General features: G+C 40.1%; 1 protein-coding gene across 4 annotated transcripts in view; it reads left to right on the plus strand.

Moving 5' to 3' along the window:
• Nucleotides 1-13,773, plus strand: part of EDRF1 (erythroid differentiation regulatory factor 1) — a 28,348-nt gene extending 14,575 nt beyond the window's left edge. For 2 of the 4 annotated variants that reach the window (XM_074875522.1, XM_074875525.1), the window contains 12 exons: nt 440-511; nt 624-774; nt 3,028-3,216; nt 4,257-4,457; nt 4,845-5,067; nt 6,193-6,412; nt 6,854-7,012; nt 7,298-7,447; nt 8,105-8,258; nt 8,526-8,641; nt 9,389-9,552; nt 12,929-13,773. In XM_074875522.1, the coding sequence (XP_074731623.1) occupies nt 440-511; nt 624-774; nt 3,028-3,216; nt 4,257-4,457; nt 4,845-5,067; nt 6,193-6,412; nt 6,854-7,012; nt 7,298-7,447; nt 8,105-8,258; nt 8,526-8,641; nt 9,389-9,552; nt 12,929-13,100 (1,971 nt within the window). In that variant the 3' untranslated portion in view covers nt 13,101-13,773. The other 2 variants (XM_074875523.1, XM_074875524.1) reach the window with 2 other exon arrangements.
• Nucleotides 13,774-17,009: the final 3,236 nt, after the last annotated feature.

Consider the following 17,009-nt stretch of genomic DNA (forward strand, 5'->3'; position numbering starts at 1 on the left):
AAAACCCAAAACAAACAAAACTGCAAAAACCAAGGCATTGAGGTGTTCAAAGGTGATGAAAGTGCAGCTTTGATGTATAGGCCGAGGAAATAATTTCTGTATAGTATTAAATCTCCTCTTCCCAAGTCTGCACTGGGGACCATCTGTGGATGCTTTTCTAATTACTGTTATGGAATAGAGTCATCTCATCTCTCCTCCTCTTTGCGTTGTCTTTGGGATTACCAGGAGAGACCAAGTGTAGATGACTGGGTATATGAATTGCTCACTGAGATAAGGGAAGGAAATACTGTGACACTTTATAGTGTAGCGTTCAGATGTTCCATCAACAGGTTTTCTTAGTGCTATCTCTCATTTGTGTGTTCTAGCCAGTAATTTTGACATTTCATATGTTTAATGTTTATTCTCTTCTTATGCCTTCCCTGCTGCCCCCTCACTGAAGCCAAGTTGTGCCTTTCCTGTCTGCCATGGCACTGAGGAGCGCTGCAGGCTAGTGCTCAACTATGTCCTGGAGGTAGGTTTACCATCAACTTTCTAAGGATGTTTTACCTAGTGCCTGATTGATGTATCCTGTATTTGCTAAATATTGCTTTCAAGGTGAATTAAATGATTTCTTCTTCTTGCAGGGCTTGAAGTCTGTTGACAGCAGTGTTAAAAAAGAGGGTGACCTTCCTGCAGCTGACCCCAGCACTCCAATCCCATTGAAATATGAAGATGAATCCACCAGTGGTGGTCCTGAGTGTCTGGAAAAACAGATAGCATTGTTTTTAGACAAAAGTAAGTTGTATTGTTGTGCAAATAAGGCCTTTTCAGTGCCAACACAAACCACTGCTACTTTATTTTGATTGTCAAAATGGTGTACTGAAGTCACTAATTACACTATTGTATAAGCAAAAGTAGTGTACTGAGAATTGGAGAACAGTCTGTTCCTTTTTAAATATGAAAAGAATAGCCCATTTGGCATATTTTGCATATCAAAGCATCTTTTATTAGTGAACACATAATTTTACTGCACCCTGTTTTGATGTGGCTTGCAGATGACTTCCATAAGGGCCTAGTATTTTGGGGTTTGATATGTGGAGTACTGTAAGTTGTGTGGCTTGTTTTTAAAACAGTCTTTGTTCTCTTTTTTTTTTTTTTTCTTTTTGTGACTTGGAAGTTTTGTGGAAGAATTTTTTACCTCTGGCAGGTTTTTCTCCAACATTATTCTTGCTGCTGAATTACATATAAAATGTTAACTAGGATGTTGTTTTCATTCTTGCACCTCTACAATTGTGGAAGGAAGCATTAAATAAAGAATGTTTTGTTTCCTTAAATACTGAAACTTCTGAAGTTTCAGGCTATAGTCTATTTTATTTTTCTCTGGAGTTCCATAAAAGGGTATAGGAAAGACTCTTCTGAAAGTAGTAGAGTTCTCTGCAGGGTGAGAAGCCTTATAAACATAACCCAGAAAGAAATTTGTCTTGCATACTTCTACAATTCTTTATTCTTTCCTTTTTCTTCCCTTCCCTTCCCCCTTTGAAAATCTCTAAAGAATAAGAAGTTCAGTTTTGAGTCATTCATTTAAGTGTTCTCATGTTTCTCTTGCAATTTTATGATTGTCTCTTGAATGTCAGTGACCCAGAGATGGACACATGCTTGCTTAGTTTTTATCAGGTATGTGACTGCAGGATTTAACACCTCCATCAGAAAGTTCCATTGTGTTGAGCTTGCATAAATTCTGCAGAGTCCTGTTAATCTGGCCTGTGAGGCTAATTTTTACCAAGATCTACTGAGAAATTTTACCTAGGTCAGCTCAGCAGGAACAGTGTGCTTATTTTGTCTCTCCTGCAGCCAGGCTCTTGTCTTCTGCCTTCACAGTTTGGAACTGATGACACATTGCAGCTGCTTGCCAGCTGGCAAAGCGAATGTCTGCATGTTAACTTTCTCTGTTTAGAAACAAGTGTTTCCTGGGGAATGTGGGAGATAAATACTGCGCAGATCAGAAAAATAAAATCTCAGTTGATTTCTGGAGCTGTGCTTGAGTGCCTTGAAGTAGCAATGGTGCTGCTTGTTCAGGTCGTAAGGATTGAGTTCAACCAAACGTGAGGGAGAAACTTTTGCTTCTCCAGTATGTGGGTTGGTTTGTTTTTGTGATGCAAGTTATGTAGTTTCTCTGCTATGTGTGTATATTTACATACATATAGAAAGGGTAAGTGCTCTTAATTCTTGAAGATAACTACTTCTGAATAGTGTATGTTAATTCTGTGTCCTTAACTGCATGAGGTGTTACTGTATTAGATTTCTTTGTCCTAACATAAGCATGTAGTTCTTCTAGAACTTCTTGAAGATAGTGGGCTGCAAGTCAGGCCTTGTAGGTCCATCTGTAAGCAAGAAACTCACTTTTGTGTGCAAATATTGTCAGGACAAAGTTCTGTCCTTTGGTATGCCTCAAGTCAGTGGCCTGTTCTTTTTGGTTCTGTAACCACTGTGGCATTGAAGGAGGAACCTTCATAATCTTATTCTGAGGAGGTCTTGATAGGAGTGTGAGAAAGATGTTGGTTTTTCCTTGTGGGAAGGACCAGGTTATCCACTTCCTTCTGTGCTGGAGGCTAAACCCACAAACGGAGGCTTTCTCACTTTGAGTCTATTCATACAGAAACAGAGTGTCTCTCCTAAGGATTTGGTGGAGAACGTGACAACTTATGCCTGTGGCTTTCCTGTTCTTTTCTACTGCTACCTAATGGAATAGCCTTGGCCACTGCACCTCTATTTCCAAAGCTGTTTCAAGTCTGAGCGGTTAGCTGCGGTGTCACTGTGCTCACTGTATTCGAGCATTCCACTATCAGGTGGAGTATGTGGAAAAGTTCCAAGTATTGGGTCCATTTTTCAGATGAAAAATGTAGTGGCAGACAAGTTGGCATAACTCTGCTTGTGCAGAGCTGTAAGAAGGCAATTTCCATTATGTCTGCATGCTGATGAAGTTGTGTCCAACCTCTGGCTTATGTTACGGAGATGAGATTTACTGATGAGGTTCTGTTCGTGTTACAGTGGGCTCATTTCAGAAGGGTAAGCATTCCAGTCAGTCAGGAATGATTCCTGGATCGTGGCAATATAAAATGAAACTCCAGCTCATTCTGAAATCGTCAAAGGCTTATTATGTGCTATCTGATGCTGCTATGATTCTGCAGAAATATGGGAGAGCATTACGATACATCAAGCTGGCTTTACAGTGCCATGGTAAGTTGCTAAATGTATTTGTCATCTGTGCCATCGCCTGTATATACCTTTCACGATATCAAATACTTGTGCATGATTTATCCTAGTGGCATGCAGTGACAAGTCTGACAACTGTGTGTTCAGTTAAACTGAGCATCTAGCTCATTACTCAGGAGGGAAGACTGTAGTAACAATAACTCTGGTGGAAAGGTGCTCCCATTTTGACAGATTGGGAAATTTAGAGCATAGATTTGGAGCTTCAGAGCACTTGAAGTTGGGAGAGTCAGTCCTGGTGCCAAGACCAAGATAGAATTCTGTGGTCTAAGTGCTGTCACTCCAAGCAGATGTTTTTTTCCCTGGAAATGCCTGGTGGTTCCCATTTCATTTAAATATATTCCTGACTCTCAGAAATACAAAACTTGTTCATCAGCTGAATTGGATGCTCTTCTAAAATTAAGTACATGTTCAACTATTACCAAGGAAAACGAAGGAAGTAAAATCAGGCTGTTTAGAACGTTACTACCATAACGAAAATTAATTGGAAAATGCCATTAGCTTAGTACTGTAGTGCTGCTGTTTTGCTTCCATATTTGTAGGTCTTGGGGCAGGAGGAGGCTTATAAAGCAACAACACTTGATCTTAACACAAAGCATTAATATGCTTATCAATAACTCGGAGCTTTCATTCTTCAGCTTTCAGTCTTTTAAAGACTTGAGAATCGAGTTTAAACTGTACCTTTTGGAAATTAATTTTTCAAGCTATGTCTCATTTGAGTTAATCTGTAGCAAGTCAGTTTTCCTTTAGTCAAACCTGAGATTAGCATTTGTAACGTCCAAGATGAATCTGGTAAACATAGTTGCTCTTTTGAAACTGTCAGCTGTGTAGAGCAACTCTTGAGTTTAAAATAGGTTAGTTCTTAGAAGAACATGTGTTGTCTGCATATAGAGAATATGTGTAACAGGTAAGGTAAAAACCAATTACACTGTCAGTCTGTGTCAAACCTCTTGACGTTTAATTCTTTTCTTTCCTCCTCCCTCATCCATGGGATTTTTTTCTAATAGATACCTACTGTTGTCTCTGCGCCAGCATGCTTCCTGAAGTATTAGTATTTCTTTGTCAGTGTTTAACACTTTGTGGAGATATCCAATTAATGCTTGCTCAGAATGCAAACAACAGAGCAGCATATCTGGAAGAATATAATTACCAGACAAAAGAAGATCAGGAAATATTACACAGTCTTCATAGAGAATCCAGGTGCCAAGGTATGATACCGATACAAGATAACTGCCATAATTCAGTTATATGACAAACATAAGTAAATTCATTGTGCTTCCTCAAAACCGTGCACTAGTAACAGTTCTGGAGGAGGGTTTATTACGCTTCAGTTCTGTTTTCTTCAGAGAAAGCTTATCATGCCTGTCATACATAAAGAGATTGTCAAGATATTGTATGACATGCCTGAAACAGTAAAATAACTAAAGACAGTAATTGTTTAAGTAATGGGTAAATTTTACATATCTGTAGAAGTTGTGGGATTGTTCTGACATGGGTTTTGGTCATCTCTCTGGGCATTTTCCTGTAGACTATCGCAGATTTACATTTGTTTGGAAACACTGTTTGACGTGCAGGTTTTGCATTTTGTCTTTTAGTGTTTGCCTGGGCTACGGACTTGTCTACAGACTTGGAATGCCAACTTTCCGTCAGCTGTAAATGTTACGAAGCAGCTTATGAAATTTTACTTTTCAGTAATTTAAAAAACCAAAATCCAGAGCAGCATATACAGGTGCTAAAGAGAATGGGTAATATCAGGAATGAGATTGGAGTGTTCTACATGAACCAGGCTGCTGCAGTGCAGACTGAGAGAGTGGGCAAGTATTCTTTTTTCCACTTCTTGCTATCTCACAGATCTACAACAGTGATTGTCCTCACTAATAGCGTGAGAAATCTTGAGTATTTCTGATTATAAAGACATTTAAAGAACTTTGCAGTAAATACTTTTTTGTAATCGATGTTACGTAACTTTAATGTCCATTGTAAATATTTGTCCACAGTAGATTACTGTGGCTTGTCCACTGTACTTAATTGAGCCTCAACTGGATAATGGAATCTATAGCTTTTGAGAAATTCTTTAAAAGTGTGTAGAATGCCCTCAAAAAACATGACAAAGTTAACCCTGTTACAGAAGGGAGGGTGTGTTCCATTCTTGATGTGTTTGGTTTAGCCCAGTGAGACCAAGCATAAGCTTAGTTTAAACATAAGAATAGTTTCAGTGAAGTCAGTCTATGAATTTTTTGGTAAGTAAATCCTTGGAGGCTTTGCTTTTGCTTTTTTGGGGGTTTTGTTGTTTTGAGGGTTTTTTTGGGTTTTTTGTTTGTATTTGTTTTGGGGAAATTGAGTTTTCCTAAACTTCCTTATAGGGTAAGGTGTTTGGGTGTTTTGGTTTTTTTTTTAAAGCAAAACCAGTAATGTCTTGTCTACAAGTAAGAGTTGTATAAACTAGAACAAATTAGATGCTGGTGGTTCATTATAAACAGCTCCAGTCTCCCAAATACCAGCTGTTTTCTGTGACCTTTGTCCAATTAATATTTGACGGATTTTGGGCTGGACTTTTAATTTTGTAATTTTTCACAATCTCCGTATTTTTGCAGAACTACTACGTAGCTGAAGTCAAAGCTCAAATACTGAATTTCACTAAAACGTCCCTTTTTACTTGTTTCATACTGTGAGTTTATAGAAGTAGCTGCAATACCGAGAATATTACTGTGGACAAAAAAATAATCTCTATTTTATCTTTTTGAAAGTATAGTATGTGTAGTAGTGCACTTCAGGTATTACGATGATCACATGTGTGAGCTTTTCCTAAGAGTATTTTCCATTAATTGGGTCTTCAGAATCATTTACCACCTGTAAATTCTAAACAACATAATGGAAATGTTTTTTCAGTATCTTTTAAGAATTTGAATAAGATGGTAAGCCTTGTGTCTTAACCCTAGTGAGTAAAAATGTATCGACGACAGAGCAGCAACTCTGGAAGAAAAGCTTCTCTTGCTTTGAAGAAGGGATTCAGAATTTTGAGTCAATTGATGATGCAACCAACGCTGCTCTTCTGCTGTGCAACACGGGCAGACTGATGCGAATTTGTGCTCAAGCACACTGTGCTACTGAAGGTGACTTCAAAAGAGAGTTTTCCCCAGAAGAGGCCCTTTATTATAATAAGGTAACATCATACTATTTTTGGAATGGCCCATACCCTAATATGTCTTTTACTGTAGAATATTTGTAAGTATCTTTGTAAATAACTGTAAGTCTTGATGTAATAACTTGGGATACTTCTCCTGCTTTCATATTATCCTAATCCTTGCTGTTTAGGCTTCAGTATTGTTGTTGAGGTTTGATTCCTTTGCTCTGATACATAAAGTGCTGTGATGTTCAGATCTTGATCTGAAGATCTTTAACAGACTGCAGTATCACACACACAAGGGAGGTCAAAGTGCATGGTTAGAATTAAAGTTATGACCAAAACAGGTGTGAGGGAAATACTGAAGAACACTCAGATTATTTTGGAATGCTTCCTTGAGAATAAGTAAAGGGAAATTAATTTCCAGTTGCTATAAACTTAAGCAGTAACCATGTATGTGTATTGTTTTATAACCTGTAGGCTATTGACTACTATCTGAAGGCATTAAGATCACTAGGGAAGAGAGATGTGCATCCAGCTGTTTGGGATTCTGTGAACTGGGAGCTGTCTACTACGTATTTCACTATGGCAACGCTACAGCAGGATTATGCTCCACTATCTCGAAAGGCTCAGGAACAGGTAACGAAGAGCATTTGTGACACCATCTGGTAAAATAAGCTATTGCCTTCCTGAAAAACTAAACAGTGAGGAAAATTAATATTGGAATAACTCCTAAACGTTCATGAGATTGAAAAACTTCACTGAAGTAGTTCTTGCAAACCATAAAATGTTTAGTCACTTGCATTTTTAAGGTTTTGCTTAATGAAAAGATAGTGCTGCAAATAGTTTTAACCCTTACATGTGCACATAGTGGTGTTCTAGTTTTAAAGTAATCACGCTACATCTTTTTGTTTTATTTTGTAGATAGAGAAGGAAGTGAGTGAAGCTATGATGAAGTCCTTGAAATACTGTGATGTTGATACAGTGTCTGCACGACAGCCTCTCTGCCAGTATCGGGCTGCAACCATCCACCACAGGCTTGCTTCCATGTACCACAGTTGCCTGAGAAACCAGGTATTAGTACAAACTGTTGTGTTTTTCTGTATAGCTTCCACACTTAACACGTCTAGTGGGTGTGGAGATTGGTTAAATAATTTAAATAAATATATTCCAACTACAGGTAGAATAAATATCAAAGATATGTGAGGTGGTTTACTTGCAAATCACCGTGAAAGACAATGTTACTTTTAAGAGTAGTCTGTCCTTTCTGGCTTTATAGTTCTGCCTATGCCAAGTAGGTCCATGATCTCATGACAGAAACCATTGCTAATAAATGTTTTCTTTGGTTTGATTTTGTGTCCAAGCCACTCTTCTGATGCTTAAGCAGACAGCCTTCTGCTAGAACGTTAGTATATGATTTATTAAAGCCTTAGTGTAGACTTGCATGTCGCTTTCTGATTTATTTTTTTCTAATTATTCTTCTTTATGGTTAACTTAGTTCTGGTTGGTGTGAAGTTGTTTGTATTAGCTATGAAGTGACAGTAGCTTCAAAGATGGCAGGCTGGTGATGTATTCTAGAAACGTGCAGATGTTTAGATGAACCGTTATGAAATGAGCTGGGGAATGATTGTTGGTACCTTGTGTACCAACACACGCAGTTTTTTTTCCAATGGTCACCTCATAAACACTCAAACTGCCTGGAATTTACTGTGTGCCCTACCTTGAGTGCAGGTTGGTGACGAGCATTTGAGGAAGCAACACCGTGTACTCGCTGATCTTCATTATAGTAAAGCAGTACGACTTTTCCAGCTCTTGAAGGATGCACCCTGCGAGTTCCTTCGTGTGCAGCTGGAGAGAGTGGCATTTGCAGAATTTCAGATGGCAAGTAAGTCTAGCTCTGTCTTATTACAACAGCTTTCCAAACTACCATTACCTATTTAATTAAATTTTTAGATAACTTTGTATATAAGAGGAGGAGTAATCTGCTTCTCAGAATTGAATTTTTCTTAGAGAGACATATTTTTATCTTGCTGGTTTTCAGTTGTCTGGGACAGTACACACTTCTCTCATGAGAACTCTTAAAACGTTTGGATGGAAATAAAACTGCAATCCGTAACCAGCTATTTGTGTCCTTCGCTTTTACTTTTTTTAGGTCAGAACAGCAGTGCTGGGAAATTAAAGACTTTGTTTGGGGCCCTAGATATAATGGTGAAGACCAAGAGTGCGTTCCAGCTCATCAGAAAGGAGCTTGTGGCAGAAAGTGAACGGGTAAATGGAAGTCAAGTGGTCTGATAATCTGCTCCTTTGTATCTCTAGCGTTCACATAAAATGGGTCATTTTGCAATTATTATATACTCTTCAATAGAACTAGTTGCTTAAATAGTGTGGACAGGGTTTGAACCTATTGCAGTTCACTTCTAGGCTTTAGTGGAAGTGGATAAAAAAAATAATTACTATAGAACAAACCTTTGACCCAGAGACGGATTAACACGTGTTTGTGTGTGGATGTATACTGACCGACTGTCTGAGTGAATGGGGCTCTGCAATTCATATTATCCCTTAAAAGTTTTCTTAAAGAACTTAAGAATATATGTACACTATAAATGGGAGTTCTCTCTATGTAGTGTATTTAATATTGAAATATTAAGATGTGGAAGTTTTTCAGTAGCTAGTGTTAGTAGGTTCTTGATGCCTAAATAAATAATAACTTGCAATATGTGCTGACACGTGTTCATCCCATGCTGGCAATTTGAGCAATAGATTGAGTGGTCAAGTCCCTATCTTCCTGATGTTTTTATAACTAAATACTCCAGTATATACAGCTGGTGTAACTTGTGTATGGTGTGGGTCTGAGCTCACTGCTGAAGCCTCATAAACAGGGTGTTGTAGCACTTGGGGTGCTGGTACCCTCCTGTAAAGAGTTAAGCTAGCCTGCAAGTGCTTGTCTGACTTAACTGAAGCGTGTTGAAATGGTGGAGTTGAGTGAAGTGGCTTTTGTTTTTTCTCATCTTGTAGATAAGCAAGGATAAAAGTAGTGCTGAGAATACGTCACCTAACGATTCCTCTGCTGGCCTTAACAAGGAAGAAGTATTGAAACTGCTTAGTATTTTTGAGTCCAGAATGTCATTCCTTCTCCTCCAATCCATTAAATTGTTAACGTCAACCAAAAAAAAAATTGGGTAAGTTGAACCTGGATCTGTGTGTGTAGATGTGATTCTCATCCATAAATCCATACAAACTATGTACTCCTAAGCATGCAAGAAAGTGTGATTTCTGTTCTTTTATGGAGGTGACTCTTCTGTATGGAGAAGGAGCTGAGATACGCCTTGGCCATCGAAATTTTGCACGTGTTCTGTGGGTTTTGTGCTTAATTGAGGAAATAACCAAGAAACATCTTTACTGAGTGTGTCTAGGCAGCTTTTTCCTCTCCTCTTTCCTGATAGCAGTCCAGGACTGAGCGAGGAGGAGAAAGTCAGACTGGAATGGCTGTATTTAAATAGGAAAATAGTAGTTTGTAATCATTTCTGAAATGCACGGGTACAGTTATGAATCACTGATGCTTTATCATGCTCTGTGATATCTAACTTATCCTTTAGAGGATATAAATCCTGTGTGCTTCATAGCTATAAATTCACACACAAAGCAGTTTAACTTGTACTGCCATAAGTTTGCTGGCATAATTTTTTTTTTAATCAGACTGTTCAGGGAATGAGGTACATGTATGTTGTGTCCTTTATCTTCACCGACATCAGTCTTCATCTGTGACAGAGCACTTGAAAGTGGGGGAGAAACTACTGTGTACTGCTGGGCTTTTGATATATCTTGATAAAATATATTGGCGACAGCATAGTTTAGTAAGAAAAATACTTCAGGATAAATGTAGGCACATCAGTAATGCTGTAAATAGAGAGGGATGTATATGGGGAAGATACTGGTGTTAAAGAATTTTCTAATGCCTAATGGAGTGCAGTGAAAACATAATCTTGTCTTGCTGCTGGGATTCAGAACCGCCCTGGTTTCTCCTTTTTGTGTTGACCTCGAAGTGCTGTTGGGATTAGGTGTGGCAGTGTAATTCCTTACACCAATGTTGGTCTGTTGGTTTGATTTGAATATGTGAGGTGTTGCTTTTGGGATCCAGAAAATACCTTTTATTCCCTCAGCAGCAAGTGTGTTTGCAGAAGCTACAGCAGCATACTGTTGCTGTTTCTATTGTTATATAATTTACAAAAACATGGCTTTAGTTCTAGTATATAGTTCTAGAGGATTCTGTTATCATTGGAAGTGGTGTTAATGGTTTTTTAGATTGAAGCACTGCTGATGCAAGTGCTGTTCTGCTAAAAGTAAACTGAAATGATTTCCTGTCTGCTGAGAGTAGGAGACAGGTAAACAGGAAAACACGAGACAAGAAGAAAGCCCGTGTGCTCTCTTAGCAGTGGTTTAGGCACAGTATTAGGTGCTTTCACTTTTTAAAAAAGAGCTTCCACAAGGTGGCAATCTGAATATGTGAAACGCAGAGGATTAAAGTATAATTTGTTTGTAACCACGTGGATGTCCCAAGGAATGGAGTAAATTTTTTTTAGCTCTGTTATAATATGGGTAATTGTAAAACCAAAAACTTGTGGGTTTTTTGTGGGTGTTTTTCCTCCTGTTTACTTTCCCATCATTGTCTCTCTCAAGTGGGGCTTTGTAGGGAAGATTCCATACAGGGAACCTGTTACAGTTTTAATATGAATACTGTGAAATAGGAGTGTTGCTGTAATGTGTTTAAACCTTTTTTTAAACAACGGTGGATTGAGGCTAAGCTTAAAACTAATTTTTTTAACCTTTCTAGTACCTTGTGTACATCTTGTGTACATTTCCTCAGTTCTGCTTTGTAGAAGATGATAATGTTTGCCTTCTGTTTTAATGATAGGCTGAAAAGAGAGGAAATTGGAGCTCACAAATGCTATTTCAGTGTCTCAGATGCATTTTGGCAGAGAACAGGAGAACATGGTAATATTAATGTTTGATAGTGAAACTTCCAGGCTAGCCATAAAACTGCATGAAACCAGAGTTTTACCTTCTAAAAGTTAAATGCAGTTCAGCATAACTGAACTTGGCTATGTAAATTGGAGGAAAGAAGTAATTGAAAGTAATGCTTCGTTCTGGGAATTGTAACTTATCCTGGAAATACTTGGCGTTTCAGTGGCTTTTTATTGACTACCTGTTCTGTTTAATAAATAAACCTGTCTGATTTCTGCCAAGTGTTAGGAATTTAATTTGCTTCACCATTTCTTGGTAATTCCTGAAGCATTTGCAATTAAACTGATGCTGCTTGCCCACATACACACCTAATTTATTTATAATACCAATGGCAGCATTTTTATTTTTCTTTTTTTCTAGTTTGTGTCATTTATGTATTAGTCTTGGATGTTACATGTAGCAGAGGAGGGGTGACAGTGCTGAAGCAGACAGCACATGGGTGATAAGTGATTTGTGGTATTTGTCAAATGGAGGAAATTGGTGGGAGCTTAGACTGCAGCCCGGCAAAGGAGGAGAACTGCTTTTGTGGAGAGATATTTAATTACTCGAGCGTGTCCAGAGAAGGGCAACGGAGCTGGTGCAGGGTCTGGAGCACAGGTCTGATGGGGAGCGGCTGAGGGAACTGCGGGGGTTTAGTCTGGAGAAGAGGAGGCTGAGGGGAGACCTCATCACCCTCTACAACTCCCTGAAAGGAGGGTGCAGAGAGGGGGGATGAGTCTCTTGAGCCAAGGAACAAGTGCCAGGACAAGAGGGAATGGCCTCAAGCTGCGCCAGGGCAGGGTCAGACTGGCTCTTAGGAAGGATTTCTTTGCAGAAGGGGTTGTTGGGCGTTGGAATGGGCTGCCCAGGGCAGGGGTGGAATCCCCATCCCTGGAGGGGTTGAAGAGTCGGGTTGACCCAGCGCTGAGGGATCTGGTGGAGTTGAGAACGGTCAGTGTGAGGTTCATGGTTGGACTGGAGGATCTTCAAGGGCTTTTCCAACCGATATGATTCTGTGATTCTGTATTGAGTGTGGAACTGTCTCTGTTGTAGGGAAACAGCTTGGATGTGTGGATCAGAGGGAACAAGGGCAGAGTGTGGGCTTCAGACTTGAACAGGGAAATGATGTCCACAGCGGTTTGGAGGGGAGAGCTCGTGGCAGGGGAGCAAACAGGGTGCGTCTCCCAAGCGCTCAGGTGCCTGTCTGTGTTTGGCATCATCGGATTAGACATTAACTTAGACAAAAGCACAGAGTTGTGGCATGGAGACCTGGATTCGGAGGGTTTAGAATGTGATGTGGGATTACAAGTTCATAAACCAGCCAGACTGGAGCTGAATAAGAATTGGAACATCTTATCTCTCCTGCAGTATGAACAGGCTCTGACTGCGGTGCCGTGAAACGGCAGGAGCTGGAACTGAGGAAATAAGACTCAAATCAAACGCCAGCCATGTGGTTTTACATGGATAGGCATCAGTGTTGTTACTTAATAATTGTTTTGATAATTTTCAGAATAAAATGTGGTCAATAGCTTGTACTATCTGTTTTCTTTTTAGCGGCATTAATGAAGAAGAAGTTGTTCTTAAAACAAACAAGCAAGTTTACTCCCTGCTGTTGCGTGCAACTGCTAACAAAAGTATGACTCTGCTGGAACGAATAGAGGTAATCCTAAATTTACTGGAACAGCTGACTCAAAGTAACGAAGCTGGTAACGGAGGAACTCAGTGACTGAAATGCTGCTCAGCAGCAGAACCAGTGCCTTGCTCTGCATGGGATCAGCGGCAGTTTTTCCCATGTATTTGTATTTATTGAAGGTGATAATATCACCTCCACTGTTAGGCTGTACATCCAGGAAGGAACAGGATTTCCCTTTTATATCCTGCAAGAACTCTATAATAGTTCAGTTACTGGTGTTTCTTTGAAATGCCAATTTGGGGGTCTGGATAGAAACGTAACAATTTTTTTTTGTTGGAGGAATTCACGATTTTTCCTCTTGCAGGTAATGGGCTTTGCAGTGATAAATGTTTTGCATAAAAATGTAATCTCACAGTTGCTCTGGTTTGATATTTAATGAAATCTACCTTGTAAGCAAGGCTTCACTGGAATGCTTTAACCAGTAACGATGAACCGAAGTTGTACAAGGAAATTTCTGTTGAATATGTGGACACACTACTTTCATTACAGTTACTATCCTGCACAAAAATCTGTGCCTTTCTAGCTTTGATGAAAGACTCTTGCAAGTATTAGCCATCACTGGGACTTCATTTATGCCAGAAAGTGAATGGTTTTAGCTGTGTTTGAATTGATCAAGAATAGTATTATGTTTTTCAGACTTGAAACTGTGAATAAATGAGAGCATATTTTTAAATAAAAGTTTATTTATTAAATATAAACTCACAAATGGGCCTATCTTGCTTTTATTGGTTATGACCCTCATCAGAGAAGCAAACTGCTCAACAGAATTAAAACTATTTGAAAGGCAGCAGGGGCTGGAAAAAATCTGTAAAATCAGGACTAACAAATGAGTGTAGTCCTAATCTCAGCATGTGAGGACTCTGCTTTTTGGGAATATGTATTATTTAAAGGTGAAGTTCTCAGAAATATAATACTTGATATCTTAATATTTTTCTACAAATAAATGTGGTTCATTAGTGTATAATAACACTATAAACATACTGTTTATTTACAGGTATTAACAGTTTTTACATGTGTGTATGCATAAATATGTATTTTTCTTTCAGTCTTTCTATATTTAATAGACAAGCAGTGAATTAACTACTTAAGCTGCTTGTTTTGATAGAGAATGATGCCTTTTTGTATGGGGCATGTTTTCACCCAGAAACCCCCAGTTTGTAGCAATTTCTATCCTGGCAATTTAGACCTGGTTTTACAAGTGCATCCTTAGATCTGCCTTCAGCTGAAACCTGATGTTTCTGATGCAACCTAGAGCACAGATGCACCCAAGAGAAGCAAAACCACCTTGTGAAAGGATGAAGGATGACAGGCTTTGTTTGTACCTCCTCTGTTGCGTCTGATTTTGAATGATGGATTTGAAACAGAAGGCAGGGGGGTGGCTTAGGCTTCTGTGTCTTTTCCTGTGTTCTACCCCACCCTTGCGTTTGGTGAGGTCCAAGCTGCAGAAAAATGAGCAGCAGGTTTCTGAAGTAAGATAGCTAAAAGCACTCTGCTTGAAATTGTTATCAGGAAGCCTGCCAAGGGTGAGGGGTAGAAGAAAAAAAATCTCTTCAGAGCAGAGCTGAGGGGTGATTAAGCAAGGGCTGAGATCAGTAACAGTGTCTCAGGTGTGGAGAACAGAGAGAGATTCCTCTGGTTAGAGAAGGGTCTCCTGATCTGCTGTCCTCCTGGGACTGAAACAGGTGCCAAAATGGGCTTTTTTAGAAGAGATTTTGCCTGCCTGAATGCATTTTACTGGCATTGCACTGCAGAGCTCTGTGCTGAAAGGCAGTGCTTTCTCCTGAGAATCTGAGGGAGCAGGCACCGTTTAGGGAGGGAAGGGAACGGGGTGGAGGGGCAGTAGGTAGCACTGGGGAAGGTCTGCCATTTCAGGAAAAAAAAAAAAAAATCCCTAAAATAAGTGCTGTAAAGAGTAGTTGGAAGAAAAGAGCCTTTACATCTTCCCCTGTCCTACTGATTTAGGAGCAGCTGCCAGCAGAGATACCTGTATGTGCTGCAGGTTCTTAGTGTTTGGCACAGCACTGTCAGCCAGCTCAGGAGAAGAGCCTCAGCCTAAGCCCTGAGAACCAGCAACCGTCTCTTCCTGTGATCTGGGGGGAGTTGTGTAACCTCTTCTTGCTTCCCTGTAACCACACGGAAGTGATATTTGACAGTACTTCACCAAGTCACACACAATAGATCAGGCCTGTAACCTGCCAGATTAGTTACTAATAAAAGTCTTAAGCCCTCTCTGGTTTATAAATGCTGTAGTGGTTGGGTAAGACTCAGCCTCTGTGCTTGAACATCTCTGGTTTCTTAATGACCGGGGCAGCTGGGAGCGTGGTCTCCCCCTCAGAGCAGCATGTGTGTGCAGGGCACAGGCTCATGTGGGGCTCTGGAGGGTGGTAGCGAGTAAAATACAATATGCTACAGAATATTGTGTGGATCTCTAAAAAGATTAATTCCTGAGAACTGGGTGCTAATAGTGGTTTGAGGTGTGGAAGGGTTCCTTGGCTAAAGAGCAGCCAGGCCTCTATGTCAGCTGATCAGGCTTGAAAGGGCTAAAAAGCCATTCAACTGTGGCAATTCTACCCCCTTTTCTCTTTTTACTGAAACAGTTGCTGCGAACCAAGCTCTAGAGCTGCTGTTTTTCACTGACAAACAGGGAGTAGGTCTGAATTTCCGATCCCAATGTCGTGTAGGCTGAGTCACAGCCAGTGGTTGTGTGGCCTCCAGCACCTGCCCACTCTGCCTCTCCCCTGGCAGTTCCAGTCCTCCATGTTCCCTTTGGTTTCACAGAATCATCCAGGTTGGAAAAGACCTTGAAGATCCTCCAGTCCAACCATGAACCTCACCCTGACCGTTCTCAACTCCACCAGATCCCTCAGCGCTGGGTCAACCCGACTCTTCAACCCCTCCAGGGATGGGGACTCCCCCCCCTGCCCTGGGCAGCCCATTCCAACGCCCAACAACCCCTTCTGCAAAGAAATACTTCCTAAGAGCCAGTCTGACCCTGCCCTGGCGCAGCTTGAGGCCACTCCCTCTTGTCCTATCACTTGTTCCTTGGGTCAAGAGACTCATCCCATGTTTGCTGCAGGTGAGGAAGGCAGACACTCTCTGATGCAGCAGATGCAGGGCAACTGCAGATCCTGCTCCAGCCCTTTGCGGTCTCAGTTTTATGTTGTTCTATTAAATCGGATCAGTCCGTGTGACTGGGCGGTGATGGCTACAGCCAACTCCTGCTGGAAAGCCATGTAGAAAGAGGTCTGACATTACAGCGCTACTCCACTGAAGCTGAATGTTCAGCAACTTAACTTCAATTGCCTTTTTTTAAAAAAAAGGGGCAAAGTCAACAATTGCTGCGTAATCATTCCCTCCCTTCTTTCTTCGGGGCCTGTCTACGTGGGCCTGCAGCTCCATCCCGTTGCCATAGCGATTCTGGTACGCTACAGGATGATGTTCTTTAACGATGAAGTTTTCCTCCCACTGTTCAACATTATCTTCCAGCAATTACGATACTTCGGAGATTCTATTTCATCTCAAGAAATTGAACTGCTTTATAAAGCAAAATGGTTGTCTCACTGTGCCCAGGCTGACTGATGACTTCACACACACAATTTGAAATTCCTTCAGTTTATATTAACATAATTGGGTTCAGATTAACTCTTATTCTAGGTATGGAGCATCTTCCCTAATTGGAAATTCAGGTCATATACTCTGAATTAAGCTAATAGAAACGTACAGCAAATGAGGATTTCTCTGTTACTCTGTGAACCTCAGCACTATACTAACAACATGAATGACTTTCATGAGGATTAGAATTGAATATATTATGATTTAAATCTTTTATGAATTTCTCAGCATTACGAGGTAGCATTAGTGCTAAACAGGATTACTTTTTCTCCTTTCACCAATAAACAATTAAAGCATAAACCACAGCCAAAACAGACAACTCTAACACCA

This window comes from Strix uralensis, chromosome 7 (assembly GCF_047716275.1).
Source record: "Strix uralensis isolate ZFMK-TIS-50842 chromosome 7, bStrUra1, whole genome shotgun sequence".
Taxonomy (NCBI): domain Eukaryota; kingdom Metazoa; phylum Chordata; class Aves; order Strigiformes; family Strigidae; genus Strix; species Strix uralensis.